The sequence below is a fragment of the Prionailurus viverrinus genome, chromosome C1 (assembly GCF_022837055.1).
Source record: "Prionailurus viverrinus isolate Anna chromosome C1, UM_Priviv_1.0, whole genome shotgun sequence".
Lineage (NCBI taxonomy): Eukaryota > Metazoa > Chordata > Mammalia > Carnivora > Felidae > Prionailurus > Prionailurus viverrinus.
In genome coordinates this window covers 186588756-186615635 of record NC_062568.1, presented here as the reverse complement: position 1 = coordinate 186615635, position 26880 = coordinate 186588756, and the positions used below count along the sequence as shown (strand labels likewise).

General features: G+C 42.4%; 1 protein-coding gene across 3 annotated transcripts in view; it reads left to right on the top strand.

Moving 5' to 3' along the window:
* The window catches only part of THRAP3 (thyroid hormone receptor associated protein 3), a 76420-nt gene that overhangs the window by 47673 nt on the left and 1867 nt on the right, over positions 1-26880 (top strand). For 2 of the 3 annotated variants that reach the window (XM_047870711.1, XM_047870712.1), the window contains exons 3-11: positions 8542-8709; positions 13076-13981; positions 15522-16235; positions 17181-17353; positions 18106-18217; positions 19252-19336; positions 21308-21495; positions 24343-24538; positions 24966-25109. In XM_047870711.1, coding sequence (XP_047726667.1) covers positions 8573-8709; positions 13076-13981; positions 15522-16235; positions 17181-17353; positions 18106-18217; positions 19252-19336; positions 21308-21495; positions 24343-24538; positions 24966-25109 — 2655 coding nt within the window. In that variant the 5' untranslated portion in view covers positions 8542-8572. The remainder of the gene's footprint in view (positions 1-8541; positions 8710-13075; positions 13982-15521; positions 16236-17180; positions 17354-18105; positions 18218-19251; positions 19337-21307; positions 21496-24342; positions 24539-24965; positions 25110-26880) is intronic. The other variant, XM_047870713.1, reaches the window with a different exon arrangement.

The following is a 26880-nucleotide window of genomic DNA, read 5'->3' as shown; positions in this document are numbered from 1 at the left end:
AGCAGGAGGAAGTAGATATTCTTTATTTTACCCCCAAGTAAACTCTATGCCCACTGTGGAGCTTGAACTCACAACAGTGACTGAGATCAAGAGTTGTATGCTCTAATGACTTGAGTCAGCCAGGTGCCCCAGAAGCTAGATGTTCTTAAGAAGTAATCCCATCAAATCATCATAGCTGAATTGCCCTACTTGAGGAAATGATGTATCCTAACTCTTCAGGATAGTCCCAATTTAAAATCCTTTTCCCCATTGTCATCATAAGTATGTATCCTATAAACTTTACATTGCTGGGGACAAACAACCCCCACCCTAGCCTGTCTTAGCCAGAAACAAAGCAGAAACTTCCACTGGGTTATTTGCTAATTTTCAGGTTTGAACTCTATGGTCCTGTACTTTTAGGTTTCTTTAGATGATTGTTATGGGTCATTAAATTCTAGCTTTCTCTTTCTCTGAATTTCAAGAAGATGCAAATTCTTAATGCTTGTTTCCTCCTTTCAGTATTTATTCGTGACTAAAACTTGTGTGTTTTATAAAGTTAGATCATAGATGTTATGCATTTCAATATTTCAGTGTATCATATGGTATTTACGTTTTAAATTAGAGACTTACCTAAAAGAACTCTAAGCCTTATGCTAAGATTCTTGCGTTTCTTTTTGGAGGGTTAGTTTTGGGGAAGATTTCCATAGGTGACCATTCTTATCCATTGTTTTGACCATTAGTTGCCTCTTAGAGGGTGATATTTATTGATCCTGAAATTCTCTTGGTTTAGAGCTTACTTGGGTCCTGTAACCCAAATTAAACATTAAAATAAATGTTCCTTTGTAACACTGCTGCTTTCTTGAATTAACACTTGGCTTTTCTGTCATGGGTCCTTGGAGTAAGCATTAGTAATGAAAGTTTCATGATGTTAATACATCTGAGTAATTTAGGAAGATAAGACAAAGGCACCTCTATATGCTTCATTGCTGCAAGGAAGCTGCTGGTGCTAGAAGAGGCTGGTGTTTATCAGGAGAATACCTAGGATTTTGGTCTTAAATTGGTTGTAATGTGTATATTGAAATGAGAGTTAGTACCATGCGAAATGTTGTGAATATGCTCAAGGTATGTGAGATCTCTTGAAGAAATCGAATGTCCTGTGAGATAGTAAATGTGATATGGGAATGAGAAAAGAAAAAAAAAAGGATATAGTCTGCCCAGCAAAGCCCTCTACAGACATTAGATTAGAGCAGTGGAGCCATTCAGAATAGTTTAGGTGCAGCTATCCAGAGATCAGACTGTTCGTCATAGGCATTTATTTGTCCCTTGCCCAGCTCCCGTTTCCCTATCTTTCCATGGGTTTAGAAAGCTTTAAAGGACTTAGGTTTGAATTGATTTCACATATTAGGGAGGATTTGGGTCTGCCTCATGTTACCATTCTGTTTTTAGGTTATTGTATGTTTGCCTTTAGTTTTTATTTGCTTGACTAATAAAATCCTTTCTTTAAACTTTTTTTTTTTTAATGTTGTTATTTTTTGAGAGGCAGAGACAGAGTATGAGTAGGGGGAGGAGCAGAAAGAGGGAGACACAGAATCCGAAGCAGCCTCCAGGCTCTGAGCTGTCAGCACAGAGCCCGACTCGGGGCCTGAACTCACAAACGCAAGATCATGACCTAAGCTGAAGTTGGATGCTCAACCTGCTGAGCCACCCAGGTGCCCCTAAATGCTCTTTCTTTAAAAATAAAGTCTGAGGGGCGCCTGGGTGGCTTGGTCGGGTTAAGTGTCCGACTTCGGCTCAGGTCATGATCTCACGGTCCGTGAGTTCGAGCCCCGCGCCGGGCTCTGTGCTGACAGCTCAGAGCCTGGAGCCTGTTTCAGATTCTGTGTCTCCCTCTCTCTCTGCCCCTCCCCTGTTCATGCTCTGTCTCTCTCTGTCTCAAAAAAATAAATAAACGTTAAAAAAAAATTATTAAAAATAAAGTCTGAGAAGACCTTTTAAAATATGAACCGAGTTATTTATGGAGTGAAGGATAGTTGGTTTATGTGTAGCTTGGTTGTTTGGCATGCAAAGGTTGGAACCCCATGTGGCCTATTGAGGTTCTATCTGGCACTACTTAGTTTTAGGAACCCAATCTCCTGCCTCCTTTCAGTAGGCTACCTGCAGGGTTCCAGCCATGGGGTAAATACTCCCATAATGTTTATTCTGGTGAATTCAGCAGATGCCTACAACTTGGCCAAGGTAATGGTGGCGTAATCACTTAGGGACACTGAGAAGAAACTTAATCTGAGGTGAGAAGGGAAAAGGAATAATTTAATTCATCCTTTGAGAGTTTTTGATTTAGAGAAGTTTTGGCTTTGTCTGCCAATGTTACTTCTTCTTTGAGTTGAATAATAAGATATGTTTTTAATGATATAAAAGTCATATAATTATATATCTTAATGCCTTCATTTTAAGTACAATGCATCTGTTCTCCCAAGGCCTGTTTATCTGCTTGGTAATTAGAGGAGGGAGTGGTTTGGGTGGGGAAGGCTTGGGAGACTGCTCTCAAGTGGCTCTGAGGGAACAGTTTGAAAGTGAACCCTTGCTCCAAGTGACTGAATTGTATCTGAAATAATTTCAAAAAGGCTGTTTGAAATTCTTCTCTTGGGTTTTAAAGAAAAGGTAGGAAAAAAGAGAACAGTAGTCGGATAAACACACAAGATGGAGGAAGAAAACATCTTGCAGCTGCAGAAGGGTGTGTGAGAGAAGACATTGGGACATGCTCCAAATCTACATGTGCTTGGTATGGCTTTCCAGAAAGAGACATACTCAGATGCATTAATAGTATCTAAAGAGTTTTGTAGTAGGCCACATTTGGAGAATTCGTTTAAGTTCTGAGTTTCCAATGAAGGAAGACAAACTGGTACCACATCATCTAAAGACTATTGGAAAGTTGAGGATATTTGGGTCTTACCAGGCCCTTAACTATAGGAGTTTAGGAGCCAGGTCCTATGCTTCCGCATCTTTAACATGCCAGGCACATAGTGGATAGTAAGTATTGATTGCTACTTGTTCCGTTGGTGGATTCTTCTATAATGCTGGTGGAGGAACAGCACTCCCTTACCTTCATTGTGAGAAGAAGTTTTTACCCAGATTGTGTTTGAGAGGGTATGTTTTTGCCTGAGGCACGTTTCATAGCCATGAGCTGCCATATTAAGCCATAGTTCTTCTGTAAGGACTAGACTCTTCTATAGTATTTGAAATGAAACAAGCCTCTCCAGAAAGAGTGGGGTTTGTTGAAGAAGCAAAACTTCCCTTTGGGGAAATTTTAGTTTGAACAGAAATCAAATGCTAGGAATTTGTAACATGTAAAAAGGTGCCAGATTGATTCCCAAGGTGATGTTTGTCCCATTTCCCAATATATTTGTAGAACATGACCAAGGAAGAAATGGTAGAAACAGGAAAAGGTGTGTGTAATCACGTAAAGTCTGAAAGTCTTCAAAATAGAATTGAGAGTTGTTTTGAATGAACTTTGCTGATCAGATCAAATGGCTTTACTTACGTTTGTCCCTACCTTATACTAAAAAGGATTTATTTATATATGTATTTATGGATATCCAGAGAAAAAACTTCATGTCTTTTGGACACTTCCTTTCCCTTTTTCTTCCTGTAATTTGCTGTTTGTTATTCTTCAGGTGACCACTTAAATACCAGCTTTTCACCATCTTATCTTCATCATCTTATCTAAATAAAATAAGTCAGTACTACTCTGCATAAGCTTACTAACATTATGTGGTCTTTGTCTTTTAGTAACTACCAGAATTTGTAATTACATCTTTGCTTGCTTCCTTATTTGCTGTCTTTTAGCACCTCTAGACTTTGGGATCCATGAAGGCCAGAATCAATTCTGCTTTAATTTTAATTTAACTGTTTATCCTCTATTTAGCATCCTCTCAAATGAGTTAAGTGATTCATTGGTTTATCTCCAGCTGTGGTTTCATTTTATCCAGAGTCACTCCACTTATTTCTCAGAGTATAATGATGTTTTTAAAATCAGTTTCAATTCACGTTTAAAAAGTTCCAGGAGTAGGAGTAAGGGTGGTATCACAGTATTGTGACTCTTAAGCATACTTGTCAATTCTAGTAAGTTTATATTTAGAAATGTTAGGTTTGGCTTTATCTGCATTTAGATGACAAGTTTTTCTTCCTCTTAATGAAAATAAGCTTTGTAATTTTCTAATTTCTGGGGGTGAAATGAGTATTTCAACACTAGCTTGCTGATCCTTTTTTTTCTTTCTTCTTTTTTCTTTTTTTTATTGTCCACCTGTTGTGGACAATACCAGTGATCTGAAAGGATTTTTCATTCCGACTTCAGCTAAAATTGAAGATTGGGCAGAGATATCACGAGGCAGAAATAGCCCTAAATTTGTGACAGAAAAAAAATCCATTCAGCAAGACTATACCTAAAATTTGCTGAAGGCCAACCAGAAAAACAAAATGCATTTTCCGTATTCAGTTCCTTTAAATTGCTCAGTTACACCTCCACCTCTTCATGCCTGAATAGCTACTTAGTCCTCTACCCTGGCTTTGTACCGTGACACTTCTGCCAAAAATCGGCTTCAAATGGAAATCTCTTTGACCTTGCTGGAGCACACAACAGTTCAGTCCCTTTGGCAGGGCCTAGACTCTAGGTCTTTGGTTCCCTCATTTAGCAATATCTTACTATCGTTTGTGTCTCTGGCTTCCTAGTGGTTTTCCGTCCTCCAAATCAGGTCTCTTTCCTATGGGTATAGTTATTTCCCCTATGATCTAGTGCGATAGCAGCTTCCTGGACTTGCTTGCCTTTCTACAAACTCTTAAAATTTGTATCTAAAACTGGGGTGTAATAATTAGAGACTGGGGCGAACTTGAACTTGAATTCACGTATTAGGAGATCACGACCTGAACCGGAATCAAGAGTTCACCCCTTAACAGACTGAGCCACCTGAGGAGATGGCTTTTGAGCTGAGATCTGAATAACAAAATCTGAGAGGTAGGGGAGGGTGAAATGTTTGTTGATTATCATTTTCCCTTTACAAACCAGGGTCAGCATCATAAAAGAATCTACAGCAAAACTGTGAAGCAGTGAGGTGTGATAGAATAAGCCCTAGAATTTTGGCCTGGTTTGGCTATTAACCAGCTTTGTGGTTTTTGGCCCATCCCTTGTTCTTCCTGATACACACATGCTATAGCCCTTCAACTTTTTGCTCCTTGGAAGTCGCCACAGTTGTAGTCATAGGGTATAAAGGAGAATAAGTGAGCCGGCTTGATAGAGTGCGAGTGTGCCTTGCTGACCAAACTCAGCGGGCTTGGTGCAATTCTGAGGCTCTCCATTCATTCATTCATTCATTCCTGCGGGGGAGGAAAAACAAGGAAAAAGACAGTTTTGTTTTTTCATGGGCAAATGACCCCCAAAAAAGGTTGCCTCTTGATGCTAAAGAAGAGCTAAAAGAAAGTGACAGTTCTTCACTTTATAAAGTACCTCAGGACTGTGTTTTATGGATTATATTTATATTTTAGGATTAATATCCTCTATTTTACAGGATGTAGTACCATGGTATTAGAGTATTTGAGAATACTCTTGCATTTTTTTTTAATTCAAGTATAATTAACATACAGTGTTACATTAGTTTCAGGTATACAATATAGTGATCTAACAGTTCTGTACATTACTCAGTGCTCTTCCTGTCACCTGTTTTACCCATTCCTCCTCTCTCCAGCCTTCACTTGGGTAATCATCAGTTCTCTATGCTCAAGAGTCTGTTTTTTTGTTTATGTCTTTTTTCCTCTTTCTCTTTTTTTAAATTAAATTAAATTTGTTTTTCAAAGTTTATTTTTGAGACAGCATGCACAAGCAGGGGGAGGGACAGAGAAATGGGGAGACCGAGGATCCAAAGCAGGCTCTGTGCTGACAGCAGAGGGCTCGAAAACAAGAACCGTGAGATTCATCATGACTGAGCTAAAATCAGACTCTTAACCAACTGAGCCACCCAGGCACCCCTATTTGTTTAGTTTCTTAGATTCCACATAGGAGGGAAATCATATGGTAGTTGTCTTTCTCTGACTTCATGTAGCATTATACCCACTAGATCCATCCATGTTGTTGCAAATGGCAAGAATTCACTCATTTTTATGGCTGAGTAATACTCCATTCCACCACAACTTCTTTATATTTTCACCTGTTGATGGACACTTGAGCTGCTTCCGTATTTTGGCTATTGTAAATAATGCTGCAATAAATATAGGGATGCATCTGTCTCTTCGAATTAGTGTTTTCATATTCTTTGGGTAAATACCCAGTAATAGAATTACTGGATCATAAGGTAGTTCTGTTTCTAAGTTTTAACTATTTTCCACAGTGGCCACACCAGTTTGCATCTCCACCAGTAGCTCACAGGGGTTCCTTTTTCTCCACGTCCTCACCAACATTTGTTGTTTCTTGTGTTTTTGATTTTAGCCATTCTGATAGGCATGAAGTGATACCTCATTGTGGTTTTGATTTGCATTTCCCTGGTGATGAGTAATGTCAAGTATCTTTTTATGTGTCTGTTGGCTGTTTATGTATGTCCTCTTTGAAGAGAAATGTCTGTGTCTTCTGCCCATTTTTTAATTGGATTATTTGTTGTTTTTGGTATTGAGTTGTATGAGTTGTTTATATATTTTGGGTACTAACCCCTTATCGTATGTATCATTTGCGTATATCTTCTCCTGTTCAGTAGGTTGTCTTTTTGTTTTACTGATTGTTTCCCCCACTGTGCAGAAGCTTTATTTAAAACACATTTATTTTTATTTTTAATTTAGAGAGAGAGAGTGTGGAGCAGGGGAGAGGGGAAGAGGGGGAGAGAGGCTCCCAACCAGGCTCCAAGCCCAGCACAGAGCCCGACATGGGGCTTGATCCTGCAAGCCTGAGATGACCTGAGCCAAAATTAAGAGTTAGACACTCGACCGACTGAGCCACCCAGGCACCCCATTGTGCAGAAGCTTTTTATTTTGACGTAGTCCCAATAGTTTATTTTTACTTTTGTTTCCCCTGCCTCATGAGACCTATATAGGAAAATGTTGCTATAGCCAATGTCAGAGAAATTACTGCCTGTGCTCTTTTCTAGGATTTTTATGGTTTCAAGTCTCAACATTTATTAGGTCCTTTATCCATTTTCAGTTTGTTTTTGTGTATGGTATAAGAAAGTCATTCAATTTCATTCGTTTGCATGTAGCTGTTCAGTTTTCCCAACACCATTTTGTGTTGTTCTTGCACACTTTTTAAGCCTCTTTCTTGGAATGAAATATTAAGGATTTGCCCCGTGGCTTTAAGGCCTAGGGAGTAGAGAAATGGTCAGATGTTGCCATACACTCAGTAACAAGACATCATTGCATAGAGTTTCTTTTCTTAGAATTGGGAAACCCAGGGGGTTCCTGGGTGGCTGTTGGTTAAGGGTCTGACTTCGGCTCAGGTCATGATCTCACAGCTCATGAATTCAAGCCCTGCATCGGGCTCTGCTGTACTGACAGCTCAGAATCTGGGCCTGCTTCACAGTCTGTGTCTCTTGCTGTCTGCCCCTCCCTCTCCCTCTTTCCCTCAAAAATGAACATTAAAAATTTTAAAAAAAGAATTGGGAAACCTGTCCCAGGTCTTCTCAATGCTTTTAACAGCTGACTTAGTCTGAAAAACTTGTCTGCTTATTGAAAAAAAAGACTATGTGTACCAAATCATTGGTAGCTCCTCTCACTTTGTTAAGTGGTTTATTGTGTTTCCAAGTCAGAGCTACAGGTCAGATTTTCCATTTGCTGCTGTGGCTTGGTTTGTTTGGGATTGTGCTGCTTAGAAATCCTTCCCTAAAAAAAAATAAAAAATAAAAAAACTTTTTAAAGTAAGCTCCATGTCCAGCATGGGGCCCAGTCTCACAACCTTGAGATCAAGAGTTGCATGCTCCGGGGCACCTGGGTGGCGCAGTCGGTTAAGCGTCCGACTTCAGCCAGGTCACGATCTCACGGTCCGTGAGTTCGAGCCCCGCGTCGGGCTCTGGGCTGGTGGCTCAGAGCCTGGAGCCTGTTTCCGATTCTTGTCTCCCTCTCTCTCTGCCCCTCCCCTGTTCATGCTCTGTCTCTCTCTGTCCCAAAAATAAATAAATGTTGAAAAAAAAATTTTTTTTTAAATAAAAAATAAAAAATAAAAAATAAAAAAAAAAGAGTTGCATGCTCCATCAACTGAGCCAGCCAGGCACCCCTCCCCCCCAAATTTTATTTATTTTTTAAGTAGGCTTCATGCCCAGGGCAGAGCCCAACATGGGGCTTGAACTCGTGACCCTGAGAGTGAAGACCTGAGCTGAAATCAAGAGTCAGTTGCTTAACCGAGTGTGCCATCCACCTGGCCCTAAAAAAATCTTTTTAAATGAAGTGTGAATACCGTAGAAATTCCTCTTGATAAACGGGCAGTGTTTTTAATCAGTCATTTCATTTGTTTAAAAAAACAGTTGTTTCTAAGTGTCCAGAGAAGTTCAAGTTTGCAAAGGTATTCCCTCATTTGTTTGCATCTGTTTTCTACTTTAGGTGTAATTGAAAAGTGACCCTCTCTTCAGAGATGTCAAAAACAAACAAATCCAAGTCTGGATCTCGCTCTTCTCGCTCAAGATCTGCATCAAGATCTCGTTCTCGTTCATTTTCGAAGTCTCGGTCCAGAAGTCGATCTGTTTCTCGTTCAAGGAAGCGCAGGCTGAGGTAAGGGGATGTGATTGTATATCGGGATAACCATTGTATCGGTCAGTGAGGGTCTCTGAAGATGTTTTGCTAGACTCTGTGAGTGTCAAATGGAGTGGGGGGTTGGCTTCAAGTAAAGGGTTGGGTTGTCAGATATTACAGGTTTGTTCAAACGCTGCAAATCCAAATCATCTTTGATTGCCATACTGTTTGCCTAATTCCTTTTCTCCTCTGCCAGCATGTACTGTTTCTCATCTACTTTGGAAGAAAGAGCATTTTGTTTTATTTGAGCTGCTTGCTTCAAATCTACACGTGATTGATTTCTTCCTGAGGTATTTTTGCAGGCTTTGGACAAAAGGTTGTATGCATCATCACCAAAGAAAAGATAGCTAAGGGGATTAATACTATGAGCAACTTTGCGAGGCAAGAAGCCTCATTAATTCAATAATGTAATTAAACCACAAAAACTTAACAGGAGTCATTTGTGTACATCTGATGTGCCAGTCACTAACAAGCTGTGTCTATTTAGTAAAACACAGCAAAACTATCTAAAAATCACTCTGGTAGATATCTCTGTGCCTAAGTGTACAAATAATTCTTTTGAATTTATTGCCAGTATTCTTTAATTCTGTCAGGTTTCACATCTTTCAGTGGGTCTCCCTGTTTCAGTTATGTCTTAGAAAAACCTCCATCTCGTTTCCTCTTTTCATGTATTGGGAGTTGGGTTTTTCATTCTTTACAACTTGTAATTTTTTCTTGTGAACAGACAAGAACTTTTTTGTAGATACAAGTTCTATCCATGAATATTGATGTATTTAAATACCAAAGGGGGATATTTGCACAGCTTCGTTCTTGTTATCAGAATCGCACCAGGCAAGGAAGTAGTTTCTCAGCTTCACCACTTGGACACCCTCCCCCTGCTCTGCACTCCTTATTTCACATAAGTTTCTGGAATTCTTTTGTTAAATGAATTGATTACAAAAGTTAAAATAAACCTCAGGAAAAGTAGTTATTAAGTTGTGTTCTTTACTTCTGTAGTCCTGTGAAACACTTCTAAAATGTCTTAAGGAATTGGTGGGATTCTTTTTTTCCTCCCAACATCTTAAATAGAATCTGTGAGAGGCCTGCCTGAAAAAATTAATTTCAGACCAGAGGGTGAATAAAAAGTTGGTGTGCATAAATATTAATGATTCTTTTAAAAATATATATATTTTTAGTGCTTATTTATTTTTGAGAGAGAGAGAGTACGCTAGTGGGGTAGGGGCAGAGAGAGAGGGAGACAGAGAATCTATGCAGGCTCCAGGCTCTGAGCTGTCAGTACAGAGCCAGATACGGGACTCGAACTCACAAACTGTGAGATCATGACCCAAGCTGAAGTTGGAGACTTAACCGACTGAGCCACCCAGGTACCGCTATTAATGATTCTGCTATAAGTTAGAATATACAGTCTCTTCCTCAAACAGAAGAAACACTAGATTTTTTTTTTTTTTTTTTTAAAGATAATATTACACTTTGTGATAATGAGTCCTAGTCTCTCACCCTCTCTTCTTCCGTGTTTTTTGGGCATGCATTTTTAGGTCAAATTTTGTTCAAGCCCTAGGCTAGAGACTGTTGCTTAATTGTGTCAGAGTCCATATAAATAAATTTCTACCTTTCACCAGCCCCGAAAAAAAGAAGAGGGAAACCCACCAAAATATATTTATATCTACCTTAGGAAGTTGCTGTCAAGGCATGGGACTGAGCAGAGACTCTTAGTAACCTACTCCTGCTTTGCCCCCAGAGTCTTTTGATTAGTGCCATTTCAACTTCACTTCAGCTCAGTTTGTTCTGAAGAGAGTAACACTTTAAAACTTAATCTAGTAGATGGAAATTAAGTAATTGCCTCAAAAACAAGGGCTCTACAACCAAAACTGAATGACAAAATTGAACGCACACAAACCAGATTGAAAAATGCTAACCAGCTCTGAAGTATTTGTGGTAGCTGGGATTCCGGGCAGATCTGTCTGGACAGATCTCTTCGTATTCTACAGATTATTTGGCATGGTCACTGACTTGGCAAATGAGGGAAAAATATCTCGGGCAGTATGTGCTGGGGTAGGCCTAGAGCCACTTTATATGCTATCTTACACCGAGAAGATTGTTATTTTGGAGGAATTTCTCCACTGGAAAACATGTTTTTATACTCGATTCTAGTCTGACATCTCTGTTTTTTAGAAACAGATAAATTTGCCACTGGATGTTCACTTTTTATTTCTGGCTTATCTGTTCCATGATTTTTTTTTTCCTTTTTTTTTCCCCTCTCCTACAAGGAAAGTATACTATCCAGAGAGTTTGAGAAACCATGCCTTTAAATTAACTTAACTGCTGAGTTCTACAGAATTGGAGAAAATTGATTGTTTCCTTGTATTTCACAGACTGTATCCTTTTAAGTGACTTCTTGTAAATAACTTCATTTGCAATCTGCAGAGACTCATGTTCTTGCATCTGTGCAATGACTGCGGGGTTTGGATGCGGTATGCCACAGGGCCCGCACTAGTAGTTGGTGACAGAAGCAGCAGTAGCCTCTGAGGATGGGACATGAATTAAACCCTCCTTAGTGCTGGTGGTGCATCACCTCCCTCAAGTATAGCCATTTAATCGGGTCATAGACACTTTCATAGCCTGCATCCGCCTCTTCCTTCTTTTCTTATATTGTTACTGTTTTCGAATGAAAAGTATGGAAGGTAAGTTTTTTTTCATTGTACTTAAATAGTAACTGTTAACAACCAGCCATAAGATACGTTTTTGCCAGTCACAATTGTTCTTGGGGTGAATAAAGAACACCGTGGGAAGACCAATCCCACTCTTATCTTCTATGGATTAATATAAATTTCTTTTCAAAAACACCATTTGTTTAGTTAAGATCTGTCATATTTGCTAAATGGAGTTATTTATAAAACAAGCAAATAAAATCTGTTTTTGGTTAGGCCAAATATGAAAAATTCTGTTGATTAACTGAAGGTTTTTATTCTACTGTATGTAAAGAAAGTATTTTTGCGAAGACTTTTTTCTAGTAATTTTAGATACTTTTATGTTAATGATGTATATCATAATTGACAAGGCACATTCGGTGTCCAAGAACCCCAGCAGATTTTTATACCAACAGATAACTTTGGCTTTTGGATCAAAACAGCTCCCTGTCATTGACAAACTTAGCATTCATAAACATGTAATTTTTACAAAATCAGGTTACTGTTAAATCCCTGTGGTTCTGGAAATGCCCCTTTGCCCAATTAGAGTCCCAAATTGTTGGATGAAGAACACAACATTTGGCTTTAGGTTCACTTGAAAGACGTGTGGGTGGTGGTGCCGGAAGAGGGGTTGGTTTTGTCATTTTCTTTTCTGAACCTCCTGTGTACTTGGGTGTTTATGGTCAGATGGTGCCCTCTTGTGGCACCTAGGTAGGATCGTGTGATTCAACAACAGAAAGTCATCCACCTAAGAAATGAAACCGTTTCCAGGTCCCCAGTAAATATTTTTTTTTAAGTTTATTTTTGAGAGAGACAGTGTGAGTGGGGAGAGGGGCAGAGAGAGAGGGAGACACAGAATCTGAAACAGGCTCCAGGCTCTGAGCTGTCAGCACAGAACCCGATGTGGGGCTTGAACCCACAAACCGTGAGATCACAATCTGAGCTGAAGTTGGGCTCTTAAACCGACTGAGCCACCCAGGTGCCCCCAGGTCCCCAGTAAGAAAAACAGTATTGTTGTATCTTTTGCTGACCTGATTTCAGTGAATTGTTTTAAGCTCTGAGCAGTAGCATCTCCAAGTTCCTGTTTAAGTGTTCTTTGGTTGGGACTGTGTGTTTACAACCCAAGGTTTTAGTGGAATCTAAGGATTCCACTATGCAGTAGTCCTGCATAGACAGAGAGGGCTGAATGGGATGAGGAATAGAGTGTTATACCATGATAGGGGGTGAGGACCTACATTTAGTCTGGACCTTTGTCTGCAGATTCGAGCTTGCATTCTTCCTGGCTTCCAATGGTTTAGGGACCTGTAGAATCCCATGTGACATTCTCAGCAACGTGTATACTATATTAAAATGATTTTGTTTAGTGTACTACATTAAGAACATTATTCTTTTAAGCATTGTAGAAACACATTTCTATTTAAAAAGGGCTACAGTATTAATGAAGCAATCTCAATGTGTAATTGTTAAAACGATTCATATCTGTGTATTTGTACTTCATATGGGTCAGCAGTGGGATCAGATATTTAAATTGTGCCCTTTCTTTGAAAATAAAATATTTAAGAACAGGATCTCAAACCGTTAGCTCTTTGTTGGCAGGGATGTCTTAAATAAAAGGCTTGTGTCAAAAATTCAAATGTTTCCCTCCTCCCCCTTTTCAGTTCTAGGTCTCGTTCCAGATCATATTCTCCAGCTCATAACAGAGAGAGAAATCACCCAAGAGTATATCAGAACCGGGATTTCCGAGGTCACAACAGAGGCTATAGAAGGCCCTATTATTTCCGTGGGCGCAACAGAGGCTTTTATCCGTGGGGCCAGTATAACCGAGGAGGCTATGGAAACTACCGCTCGAATTGGCAGAATTACCGGCAAGCATACAGTCCTCGTCGGGGCCGTTCCCGATCCCGGTCCCCAAAGAGAAGGTCCCCTTCACCGAGGTCCAGGAGCCATTCTAGAAACTCCGATAAGTCTTCCTCTGACAGGTCGAGGCGCTCCTCATCGTCTCGCTCTTCCTCCAACCACAGCCGAGTTGAATCTTCTAAGCGCAAGTCTGCAAAGGAGAAAAAGTCCTCTTCCAAGGATAGCCGGCCGTCTCAGGCTGCTGGGGATAACCAAGGAGATGAGGCCAAGGAGCAGACGTTCTCTGGAGGCACCTCTCAAGACACAAAAGCATCTGACAGCTCGAAACCGTGGCCAGATGCCACCACATACACTGCTGGTTCTGCGTCACGGGCCTCTGCAGTTTCTGAGTTGAGTCCCCGGGAGCGAAGCCCTGCTCTCAAAAGCCCGCTCCAGTCTGTGGTGGTGAGGCGGCGCTCACCCCGTCCTAGCCCTGTGCCAAAACCTAGCCCTCCACTTTCCAGCACGTCCCAGATGGGCTCAACTCTGCAGAGTGGTGCTGGGTACCAGGCCGGGACACACCAAGGTCCATTCGATCATGGCTCTGGGTCCTTGAGTCCATCCAAAAAGAGCCCCGTGGGTAAGAGTCCACCGGCCACTGGCTCCACGTATGGCTCGTCTCAAAAGGAGGAGGCTGCTGCTCCAGGAGGAGCAGCCTATACAAAGAGGCAAGTGTCTCGTTTCCTCTCCTGGTTGTGTTTTTATCTCGCCAGCTGGCAGTTTCATTGTAATGTGATCTAGGTTAGAGCTCTGATTAATGGTAATAAGGTAATCCCCGTTTCCTAAACTTTGCAGTAGCAACCTTGAAAAGCATCACCCAAGGAAACCTTTAGCTTAACTCTAGCTTTCCTGCCTCCCTGAATTTGTATTGTAGCATAAAGTTTCTTTAGACTGCTCTGCAATGATGTTTTCACATTTAAAATTTGCCTTGGATTCTACCAACGTAAGCCAGAGAACAGAGTTCTGTGGGTCAGCTATCAAAAAATTATGGTCTTTGCCAAAATGAGCGGGCCATTGGAGATGTTAGACCCTGTAGGACCCACCATCTACTGTGATCAATCTGCATCAGCCCATGATGATGAAGAGGTACACCTTGTACCCTCACACCCTCCAGTTGAGGAGACTGGGCAAAATGGGAAAGCCTGAGGCTTAGTCCAGGAAGCCCTTGTTTTAAAATCACAAGGTGGGTGTGTGTCCCAGTAGAAGCTAACCAGGTTGCGTGTGTTAGGAGAGGACGTGACTATGCTTCTGCTGTGGGGGACATGGTGAGTTGGAACCTGAATCTTTGTGTGGTTGGATGGATTGGGATGGCAGAGACGGAACAGGGAAGTTGCATTGGGACCAGGTCGTCAAGAGGTACTTAACCGGGCAGGTGGTTCCCCTCTCCTTTTCTCTCTCTCTGTGTCTCATTAGCATATTCTTTGGTGCCCCTGCTGTCCTTTGATTCTTCTTTGCCTTATTAACTCAACTATAACTTGATTAGACTTCCTTCGTTAATGGTACAAATGAGATGTTCAGCCTCTGTACTTTCCAGCCTTCAGTGAGTCTGCTTGAAAGTGTAAGTGTGGTTCCTTGCCAGGACTGGGAGTCTCATTAGGAGACTCAAGGATGAGCTCTGCTTTTCCATAAGAACGAGTAGGATGGTTTTTGCCCTCTTCCCCCAATTAACTTGTATTTTGTTTTTATTTGTGTTCGCAGTATATTTCATATTTAGATCTTCTAGGTGACTTGAAGCAAACATGAAGTCTCTTTTGAGACTTGTATTTCCAAATGTGAGTTGTATAAAAAGCAAAACAGTCCAAGGTTGAACATTCTATGTTAACTTTGCTGAAAGCAGATTTTAAGTGACTGAGTGAAGGTTGGATAAGACCTTAATTTTTTTTTTCCTAGACCACTTACAGGTAAGTAGGTTTTTGTTTTTTAGTATCCTAAAAAATTACCTTTGCTGTTTTCTTTTTGGTTGCTCTTGTAAGATACAACTCCATGGGCCATGTATTTTTCTCTTAAATGGCATCCAAGTTCATAGATCTGTGAAGGGCCACTTTTTAGAAATTACTAGAAAGTAACCAAGTAGAAAGTCCTTTGGTAACACTGGAATCTACAAGACATGTTTGTTCAGAGAATTAAAAAAAAAAAAAAAAAGGTGCTGTTTTAGATCAGGTTGCTTAAAGAAGCCTCTTTTGTGTCTCCCTTGTGTTTTATAACTAGGTACCTAGAAGAGCAGAAGACAGAGAACGGAAAAGATAAGGAACAGAAACAAACAAACACTGATAAAGAGAAAATGAAAGAAAAAGGGAGCTTCTCTGACACGGGCTTGGGTGATGCGAAAATGAAATCTGATCCATTTGCTCCCAAAACTGATGCTGAAAAGTCTTTCCGGGGTAGCCAGTCTCCCAAAAGGTATAAGCTTCGAGATGACTTTGAGAAGAAGATGGCTGACTTCCATAAGGAGGACATGGATGGTCAAGATAAAGACAAAGCGAAGGGAAGGAAGGAATCAGAGTTTGATGATGAACCCAAATTTATGTCGAAAGTTATAGCAGGTGCAAACAAAAACCAGGAGGAGGAGAAGTCCGGCAAATGGGAGGGCCTGGTGTATGCGCCTCCAGGAAAGGAAAAGCAGAGGAAAACCGAGGAGCTGGAGGAGGAATCTTTCTCAGAGAGATCCAAAAAGGAGGATCGGGGAGGGCCCAAGAGAACCGAAAGTGGGCACCGGGGGTTTGTGCCTGAAAAGAATTTCCGAGTGACCGCTTACAAAGCAGTCCAGGAGAAAAGCTCTTCACCTCCCCCGAGAAAGACCTCTGAGAGCCGAGAGAAGCTAGGAGCCAAAGGAGACTTTTCCTCAGGGAAGTCTTCCTTTTCTATTACTCGAGAGGCCCAGGTCAATGTCCGGATGGACTCTTTTGATGAGGACCTTGCCAGGTGAGGTGTGGTCCTTGAACCTCAGGGCTTTAGTGGTCTAAGGGGCATCTCCTTATCCCTCTCTCTAAGGATGTTCTGGAACCAGGACAGGCCCCTCCTGTATTTCCTGTGCTATCCAAGTTTCATAGCCGATACGTCAACCTGTGTTCAGTGGAGAAGTGTGTGTCACTAAGGAGTTATGTGTTGGGGGCAGTATCACAGGGGTGGTGAAGCATCTCTGCAGTCTTCAGTGACTGGCTTTCTGGGTGTTGGGTCCCCTCTTGACCTCTGTCCATTACCCTACCCCATATCCCCTGTCATCCCTTTTTTTCCCCTTAAATGTGCTTAAGGTGATTTTGCCTGTGGAGCCATCCAGAATCCATTTTTCCATGCTGGTTACCAGAGTCAGTTATTACTACAGACCTCCATCACATAACATAGCAATTTTAAAGTTGGGGCTTGGGTGGAAGAAGGGTGTGTTGGCAGAACTTTAGGGAAGAACGGTAAGGCCCAGACTGACTGTGTTTTATACCTGGTGTGAGAACCGCACAGCCAGTTGGAAGTCTGCCTGAGCAGCATTCCAGGCACCTCCCACATCACTGTGTCACTTCACTGAGTGGCCCTGGCTGGGCAAGCTAGTTGATCTTTTAAATACTTTTCAATTTGTTGTGTGTGTTAAAACCAGCAGCGACTCCAAAAACAGAGTTACTGATGTTCAGTACTTTACCCTGACCATTTGTTCCTGTCAAAGACTCCCAGTGAAAAAAGGGAAGAGAGATTTTTGGATGCCCTTTTCCCTAGTTATGGTCCATTGAAATTACTTTGAACTTGGGTAGGAAGCAAAAAGGAACTTTGTGGGTAAATTTAAAACTACTGAGGAAAAAAAAGCATTGTATTTTTAGGGTTTGAGTGTTTTGACTTCCTGTATATCTTGTTACACGGGGCCTCCCTGTGTTTCTTTTTCAGACCCAGTGGCTTATTGGCTCAGGAACGCAAGCTCTGTCGGGATCTAGTCCATAGCAACAAAAAGGAACAGGAATTTCGTTCCATTTTCCAGCACATACAGTCAGCTCAGTCTCAGCGGAGCCCCTCTGAACTGTTTGCCCAGCATATAGTGACCATTGTTCACCATGTTAAAGGTGAGTGCAGACCCCAGCCTGCTTGAGCCTCCCTTTCTGCGTGCTTAGCTTCCTCTGCTATAAGCAGAAGGATGAGTGGGTGACTAAGGGAGCCTTTTGGGGCCCTTTATCTCATCAAAAGGGCCTTTGAAGCTAGGGACTGGCTTGAAGGAAATTCCTTTCGAGGAGGAGTTTCCATTTTGTAATTACAGACTTGAACATTTCGAAATTATAGTAACCTGTGCTCGTGAGAATAGGTAAAATACTTCACGTAAGGTTTAAAATGCTGGCAGAAGGAAGTATGAAAAGTGGCTTTTCCAGCACCTCTGTCTTTTCCTTTCTAGCAGATGAAAGCCTGTAAAGATCTCTCAGAGACTTTGTGGTGTGAATTTCTTCCCCACATTATTCTACCATTTCCTGGGCAGATTGAGGTGGGCAGGTTGGGAATGGCTGAGAGAAGTGATACAGAAGCTAGGTTGGGCCAGTTTCAGGTTCTACCTGAAATCTAAACTCCAGTGGGAGTTGGTGCTGTGATTCACAGAGAAGTGAGCTCTCGGTTTCCTTGTATCCATGTCCTAAGACAAGGGACTTATATAGTGGAAACCCATTGGCCAACATTGGATCGTGTCTGAACCAGCCGTTTTTCCTTCCTCTTTTCAGCGTGTTTGTTACGTGTATTTGACGACTTGAGTCACATCTCTGGCTACAGGTTCATGCAGAAGAGTTGAATATTCTGCCTTTGGTAGCATAACATGTTCTTTGAATTCCCACAGAGCATCACTTTGGGTCCTCAGGAATGACATTGCATGAGCGCTTTACTAAATACCTAAAGAGAGGAACTGAGCAGGAGGCGGCTAAAAACAAGAAAAGCCCAGAGATACACAGGTGAGGACTTCAGCCTTACACTGGAGGTGGCCATAAAAGATTGCCCATCAGATAATAAACTCCTCTTGTTTTTATCAACATTAGGTGCGTTAGCAGCAGGGTTTAGGGTAAACACTCTCCAGACTCTAGGGTAGCAGTGGGCGTTTGTTGTTTGAGTGGAAAGGACATGCCTTAATGACTATGGTTGCTCCCTTTGGGCCCGAGGGAGACCAGCCTTTTGATATAGATGAATCCTTGTATTGTTGGGAGCTGACAAATAGTAACCTGTGACCACTGTGAACTTTCTATAGGCAGAGTAAATGCTAAGTTTCTGTAAGCAACCCCTGTGTTCCATATATCTACTTCTTTTGGAAGAATTTGCAGTGGGTGGGAGAGCTTGCAGAATTGTGTCAAAGGGTTTAAAAGCCCAGCACTTTTAGAGTATCACATTCAATTGTGGCAGTATATTCAGCAGTTACGGGCTTTGTCTAGAAACAAACTTGGCTGTATCTTTAATTTCTTAATAGTCCGCTCTTGAGCCTGTTGCGGTAGGTAGGAGAATGCTGTTTCTACAACAGTCTTCGGGTTTTAGGGTCTTTGGGGTGTGTGTACGTGCCAGGCCGTTGTTTTCTCATCTAGACCGAATCTCATAGGTAAATAATGGGCTATTATATTCTTATTCCCAAGATGAAAACTGCTCTTTGAGGTTAGCAGGGCATGGATAGTCTTGATGTGAATTTGAGATAAAAGGTGTGGGTGTAGGGGAGTCTTTTTTCCTGGCTGTAACAGTATTGGGAAGGAATGAGAAGTTTCTTCAGTTTGAGTTTGAGAGGTTGGTGCATATGTTGTGTGTACGCTCCTGTGTGCTCACGGACACACCTATGGGAGAGTATAAGCATATAAGCAAAGAATGTAAATAATGTATGTGTCTAAGTTAGGAAACATAATGAAAAAGAATGCCTATGATTCTGTTGCCCAATTTATGAACTAAAATGTTACCACTACTGTATTCATACTGTGGGATATTAAACCTTTTTTCTGTTTTCAATTTTTAGGAGGATAGACATTTCTCCCAGTACATTCAGAAAACATGGTTTGGCTCATGACGAAATGAAAAGCCCACGGGAACCTGGCTACAAGGTGAACTGTTGCTTTGATCGTAATTCCAACAAAATGAGTGCGTTGGGCATGAACTTGACAGAAATGTGTTTGTTTAAATTACTCTCTACTTAAGTTTGTGTTTTTCTTTTAAGGATGGGCATAATTCTAAAAATGAACTACAAAGGGTTAATTTTTATTAAATGTATCAACAACCTTTGTGAAGTGGTTAGAATATGGTAAATGACCCCAAAGTCTATTGAGGTGAGCTTGAGAAAAAAAAGAGAGGAGTTTTGGAACAAGTGCCCATGATGAGAGAAGAAACTTTTTGTGATATTTTTCTGCTTGTAAGTATTATCAAATCAACTATATTACATGCACTATTTCCAACCATGATTTCAAAAAGACATGCATGTCAGAGGAGAGTGAAATATTCATATCTTAACATGGTAGACTGTTTTAAACAGCTAGTCCAGTTTTTTTTTTCTAACATTGTACCATATTTATCATCTGTCGGTTACTGTTACTTTAAAAGCTAAACATTATTTTGATAGCCCAGCTACATTTGCAATGATGTGCACGCAAACATAGTTATTAAGAAGTTAAAGCTTGTATGCAGTCTTTTTACTGTGAAATAATAGGTTTGGGTTTTTTTTTTTTAAGTCTTAGTGTTTATTGACCTTCATTCACATAATGCAGTTAAAATTTAAAATTAAAAATTTCCATTGCTGCTGAAACCTTTTCTAAAGATATTAATATTCAAGTCTTCTGGACAGAATTGTCTTGGTAGTTGAATGTGATGAGAAGCACTCTGGCACAGTGTCTTCTCTCCCACCCCCTTTTCTTTTTCTCCATTTGTCGCCCCCCCCACCCCCCGGTACTCCCTCAGCTCGGCACTAACCATGTGAAATGCAAGGCTTTGAAACAGCAGGAGAGAGCTGGTCCTCAAGGCCTCGCAGAGCTGACCCCATAGAGGTGCTGGGGGTGCACGGCCTCAGGGAGCAGCATCTGCCTTTGTTTTGTTGTTTTGTTCTGTTTTTGTCTTTGGATGGTGCAGAGGCCCCATTCCCTCTCAAAACCAACATGATAAAAATAAACCTTAAACTTATTTCGGCAAAAAGCTTAGTAGTTTGTGTAAGTGCAATGTTAATACAGAGTCAGCTGCCCATTCCTTCCTCTTTTAGGGAAGTTTTACTTCCCATGAGGCAAATCCTGGTGCTTAATGATCCTGAATCCACCTTGCCCTCTGCTCTGAGTGTCCCAAGAGCTGTCGAAAGCCTTTGCCCTGGTTTGGGACGCACAGTGCTACTGCTGTCCATCTGCGGTGCATGTGCCCTGAGGCTTCGACTTCCTAGGAAGTCAGCAAAAACGGGGTTTTGCTTTCTTTTTCTGCTGCTGCTTTTTTCTTTTTTAAAATAAATTTCGACCTGGTATTGTCACTTCATGAATTTTCCATTATGGTTTTTGATGTTCCCTCTCTAAAGCTGTTTCTCATTGTAACTAAACATTTTGGAAGGTTGCTGAAGTGTCCCATGCTCTCTTGCTGGGCTGCATGCTCAGAGCCAGTTCCAAGGAAAGCATAAACCCATGGTGGCTGCCACAGCATAGGTAGGAAAGGACAACACGACACAGGCATTTCCGCTCTTGGTGGTGACTATAGGCCTGAGCCAGCCTAACCAGCCACCCTCTAAAGCGGAATTTGGCCTTCTCAGCTTGTAGGCTAGCCAGAGTCATTACTGGGCCACAGAGGAAGCAAACAAGGCGAGATCGATGTTCAGCATTTTCGGAAGGTAGACATCATTATTTCAGAGAACTGGTTTGGGTTCTGTGAGGGACCCTCAGGAAGGGACTTCTGTGGGACGTCCTGTATCCCTCCCAAGCTTGGGTGCAGTGCCTCACACTCCCAGTGCTTCCTCTGTACCACTCCATTGGAGTGGAAACCACAGTTTGTGGGGTGGTTGAGTTGGCAGCCCTGAATCCCAAAAACCTTCATTTTGATTTCTCTCTTGGCAGACTGAGGGAAAATACAAAGATGATCCTGTTGATCTCCGCCTTGATATTGAACGTCGTAAAAAACATAAGGAGAGAGATCTTAAACGAGGTAAATCAAGAGAATCAGTGGATTCCCGAGACTCAAGCCACTCGAGGGAAAGATCAGCTGAGAAAACAGAGAAAACTCATAAAGGATCAAAGAAGCAGAAGTACGTAAGCCCCTGTTCCCTCATTCAGACTTCTGAGTGGGGTCTCTTGTCTGCTCCTTCTGGGCTCTATACCAGAGTTTCATTTAGGGTTAGGGATGATAGCAGTTTGTTCTTTGATATCCTGTAACTGTCAAGTAAGGTCCCTGGCTTGAAAACAACTTCTGCATCAAAGTAGGGGTATGATCCTTGTCCAGAGAAGGCCTCCTGGGAGATGGGTGTTTAGTTTGGCTCTAGGGATGGAGTGGAAAATCATTCGGGAATTCCTTTTGGGTTATTTTAGACATTTTCTTTGATACATTCTTTTTCATCACAAATTTTAATGGGGAGGTTATGTTTTAGAAATGGCTCAAAGTTGTTGGCTCATACTAACACTTTTGTCAAAGACATAGGGAGAAACTAAATATAGGACAAGGTTGTTGATTTTTTTTTTTTTTAAGAACATTACCTCCCCCCCCCCCCCCCATTAATGTTTCTTTATTTTGAGAGAGAGAGAGACAGAGACAGAGAGAGAGAGAGACAGAATCCCAAGCAGGCTCAATGCTGTCAGCACAGAGCATGATGAGGGGGTTCTTGGGGCTCTGTCTCACGAAGCATGAAATCATGACCTGAGCCAAAATCAAGAATTGAATACTTGACTGAGCCACCCAGGCGCCCCAAGATTGTTGATCTTAAATGCCCTTTAAGATCTAGTTTGACAGACACTTCCAAGTAGGGTGTTCCAAATATTCTTTAAACAAAGGTAGCGTTGTTGAACTTCATAGGGCAGCATTCATGCCAAGGTACTGTCATTTCTGTTTACATCTGTGAAAGTTCCATGACTTTTCAATCATGTCTCATTAAACGTAGAATTGAAGCCCCACACATTCCCATATGAAGCAACACCACATTTGCTGTTTCTGAACTTTGGCCAGCAGGCGTTTTCATTATCCATTTTCTGATAACAATCCTTTGAGATAAGTCGCACGGTTGGTATGGTACCCGCTTTGCCCATTTGAAAGATAAGCTGAGCTTATAATGATTTTTCTGAAATGACATATTATCAGCTGACATCAAAACTCAGATCTTCTGTTCCACTTTTTCTTCCTTCCACTGTTACTTGTGCATCAGGAGCCCTGGTACTTGCCAGGGCTGCCCCCTGACAAAGGGACCTGATAATCCTCAACAGGGAGTGGATGTGGTGGTCCAGTAGTCCTCAGCACTGCTTCTGGTGGAAAGGAGGCAAAACCCCTCAAACATTTCAGGGTTGGGTTTGGATTATTGATCCTGATTCCTTTCCCTGGAACACGTACCTCTTCCTCTGACTTGCTGTGTGATGTTGAAACCCTAGTGTTTTGTGATTGGGGCAAGAAGAAAGATGTTTAATCTCGTTAAATATCACTCTTCAGGGGCTCCTGGGTGACTCAGTCGGTTGGGCATCCGACTTCGGCTCAGGTCGTGATCTCACAGTCTGTGAGTTCGAGCCCAGTGTTGGGCTTTGTGCTGACGGCTCGGAGCCTGGAGCCTGCTTCAGATTCTGTGTCTCCCTCTCTCTCTGCCCCTCGCCTCTCATGCTCTGTCTCTCTCTGTCTCAAAAATAAATTAAAAAAAAAAAAAATTAAATTAAAAAAAAAATATATATATATCACATCACTCTTCAGTTTACAAAAACGGTTTCTCGAATGACTGAAGAACAACTTAACCCAAGATCACACAAGTAATAAAAGTGATGCTGGGACTCCAGTCTGAGGCCTTTTGGGATCTTGTTTTTAAAACCTCTTAGAAAAATCCTGTGATGATAACTTAGATTTCCCCTATTTATGAGTAAATGCTAGAAAGAGGCACTAGGATTTAAATATTTTAGTTCTTGAGCTTCTCAAATGTCGAATGTAGTGGGAGGGGGAGCAGGGTGCTTTGTTTGCGAAATGGAGGAGGACATGGGAAGGGAGGATAGCAGTAGGTTATTGGCGCTTGGCTGGCCTTTACCTCTAAGTGTCCTCTACTCCTGGGAGCCTGGCCTTTCTGCCATCTTAAAGGCAGCCAGTAACCCCCACTAGCACATGGCAGGGCTGGCACTGACTTCTCCATAGATGGTGACTCATTGTAGTAAGCTAATTTGCCCTGGTCTGTAATTTCTCTCAGATGAAGGGAAGAGAGGGAAGTAACTCTGGGAAGAGTTTTGCCAGATCCTGTGCTTTAATAACTCAACCTGTTTGAGCTCAGTGAGAGGTGGTATGTGGGATAGTGGTATAATTAGAGCTAGGTTTGAACCCCAGTTCTGCTCAGCTCTGTCACCCTGAATCTCTTGTCTATAAAGTGGGAGAAATAATACTGAATAATCACAGCCGCCATTCACTACTCACCTGCTATGTCATTGTGAAGTGTTGAAGCATATTGTTTGTTCAGTCTCTAGAACAGGCCTAAATTAGGCCAGTAGTGTTCTTCCTATGAGAAATAAAAGTAATGTAAAGCACTAAACACATGGTAATATATTAAGCCTCTGTCCCAGTCCCAGATACATCATGGCTTGCAATGCAGTGTTCTCTCCTCTGCCTTTCTAGTTCATGCAGATGTATTATACGGGGCCATGGGCTGTGTTCTGTTCCTTCTCTGTGTATGTCCCATGTTCATCACAGGCTGACACACAGACCTGTCACTGAACATGACCCACAGAACTGAGAGGAGGCCTCCTAGGTACTCTGGGTGGGTAAGTTGGGGGTGAGTTGGGTGTTTTGAGGTTACTCAGTGTCTTCAGTGTTTTCATCACAGGTATGTTCCTGATTGCCCTGTGCTTCTTACCAGTGAGTCCCCAGCCAAGGGCTGTACCCTGGAGCTTGGTGATTTAAATCCCTGGCTCTTCTGTTTTTGTAGGAAGCACCGGAGAGCGCGAGACCGGTCCAGGTCATCTTCCTCTTCCTCCCAGTCATCCCACTCCTACAAAGCGGAAGAATACACTGAAGAGACGGAGGAGAGGGAAGAGAGCACCACAGGCTTTGACAAGTCCAGACTGGGGACCAAAGACTTCGTGGGTCCAAGCGAAAGAGGAGGCAGAGCTCGAGGGACCTTTGTAAGATCCTGCCCCCTCTCCCTTTCTCTGAGCCCCTATTCCTCCCAATTGTTTGTTTATCCAAATACTAGTTTTATTGTCCTTGATACAAGGAATTCAGTCTATAGATCCCAGAATCTGTGGTTCCCCTCTTCCTTAAGCTTTTTCTTTTTACTTATATTTCTTACCTAGAAAGCCTCTTGGGGCTTCTGACCTCATTATTTCCCCTTCTTACCTTGAGTCCCTGCTGTGTCTGTAGGGAGGTCCTTGTGCCATGTGGTCCTCTCTGTATGGGCTCCAGACTTGAGCTAGAGACCATTTGACCAGCAGATTGACCAGAGGACTGCTGTCTGTTCTGCACTAGAACAGGATTTGAACAGAAGGCAGGGAGTTGTTTTTCTCCATTCCTGACAGAGTCCTTTGTTCCTTTTCCCTACTTATGCCACAGCAATTTCGAGCCAGAGGGAGAGGCTGGGGCAGAGGCAACTACTCTGGTAACAACAACAATAACAGCAACAACGATTTTCAAAAGAGAACCCGGGAGGAGGAGTGGGACCCCGAGTACACACCCAAAAGCAAGAAGTATTACTTGGTAGGTGTCTGGGATAAGCGGGAAGGGCCGGAGCAGTGCCTTGGGCACACACAGTAGCTGATACCAAGGCTTTAATTGATCTGTCCAGAACTGTGATTAAATACGTGTGCAGACATATTGCACGGGGGGGATTTGTACTTGAGGGACAGCACAGTGCCGGCAAAGATGAGTGTTCTCTTGAGAGCTGGTCCTGGCCTCAGAAGTGTTTTATCGTCTAAGAGGTTTATGGATTCTAGGATAAACAAGAAGGCTTGCTCTGGCCTTTTTAGTCTGTGAGCTTTTTTTTTTTTTTTTTAAGTTTATTTATTTATTTTGAGAGAGAGCGTACAGGGAAGGGGCAGAGAGAGAAAGAATCACAAGCAGGCTCCGCACTGCCAGCACAGAGCCCGACACGGAGCTCAAACTCACGAACTGTGAGATCATGACCTGAGCCAAAGTTCAGAGTCAGACACTTAACCAACTGAGCCACCCAGGTGCCTCATAGGTCTGTGAGTTTTTTAATTGCTAACCCAACCTCAGCCTCCCTCTAGCCTTTATTCAGGGATGGAGTCATAACCTTCTCCCAAGTCTGCAGTTCCACTCTCACTCCCTCGTGCAAGATAGATAGAAAAGACAGCACAGGGTCTCTGTGAGGGAGGGGAATCTGTCTCCAGAATGAAATGACACTGGGCTCCTCTCATCTCAGCTTCTGGTCACTCCGAAGTAGCAGGCATTTCCCAGGCTCTCCCTGTCTCCCTCATATTGGGGCTCTTCTAGGCTGGATTACCTTCCCAATGAGTAAGTTCTCTCCGCCTTGCTATATATCACTAGCAGGCCTAGGTCCCAGCACATGACTCTGAGTGTTGTAACCAAAGTAAACTTGCAGCCAAGGCTTCATCACCCACAAGAAGGGCTGGTGTTGGTGTGTATTGTCAGTTGCACAGTTAGGAAACAGGTTTTGTAGATGGTTGTGTACAGCCAACTTCACTTTTCTGGGGCTGCTAGGAGCTGAGTTGAGACTCCTAGAGGACCCTTGGACCCTCCAGGGAGGAGTTGGTGTGGCCTAGGATCAGTGCTGGAGTGGCCCTGCTATAGGAGAAGGATTAAAGTCCATCTAGAGCCCTTCTCCCTGTCTCCCATCTGCCTTCTGAAGGAGCATTGCTGGCTTCATGCATTTAGGCTGTTGAACAGGCAGCCCTGGTTGGTAAGAAGCAGCTGGCCCTTAGCTGAGTTGACCCCTGGAGCCTGAGGTCCTGCTTGTGATGGTTTAGAGTTTTTGAAGCCATGCGGCTCATGAGGGAACACCAACTTCTAGTTTTCAAAATGCTTTCTCATTCTTTCATTGGAGCCTCCTTCTCTCATGAGATCATCAGAACAGGATTGAGATGCAGGCTCAGCCACACTGCCTCTTTGCATGAAATTAAAGGGGGGATAGAAGATGGGAGGCTGGGTTCTGGTCCTGCCTTTGCCACTTACAGGTCTGACACTGTGACCAAGTCATTTGCCTTTGTTCTCACTTCCTGTTCCAGGCTGGTTGGGGTGGGGGGGTTGGGGCGGGCGGGAAAAGCTGACATCCTAGCGAGGTATTGTCACTTCCTCTGGTAGCTGCCTGATGTCCCACATCAGACATAGTTTCATGTTTTGGTGTGATTGGCTTTCTCAGACCTGTCCTTTGAGAGATGGTGTATTAAATAACATGGAGTCACCTGAAGTTGCTAAGCCTTTTTCCTTCCTCTTTTGCATGGTGGAGGGTGATAATGATAGGAGGGTAGAAGTGAGGATTAAATGAGGT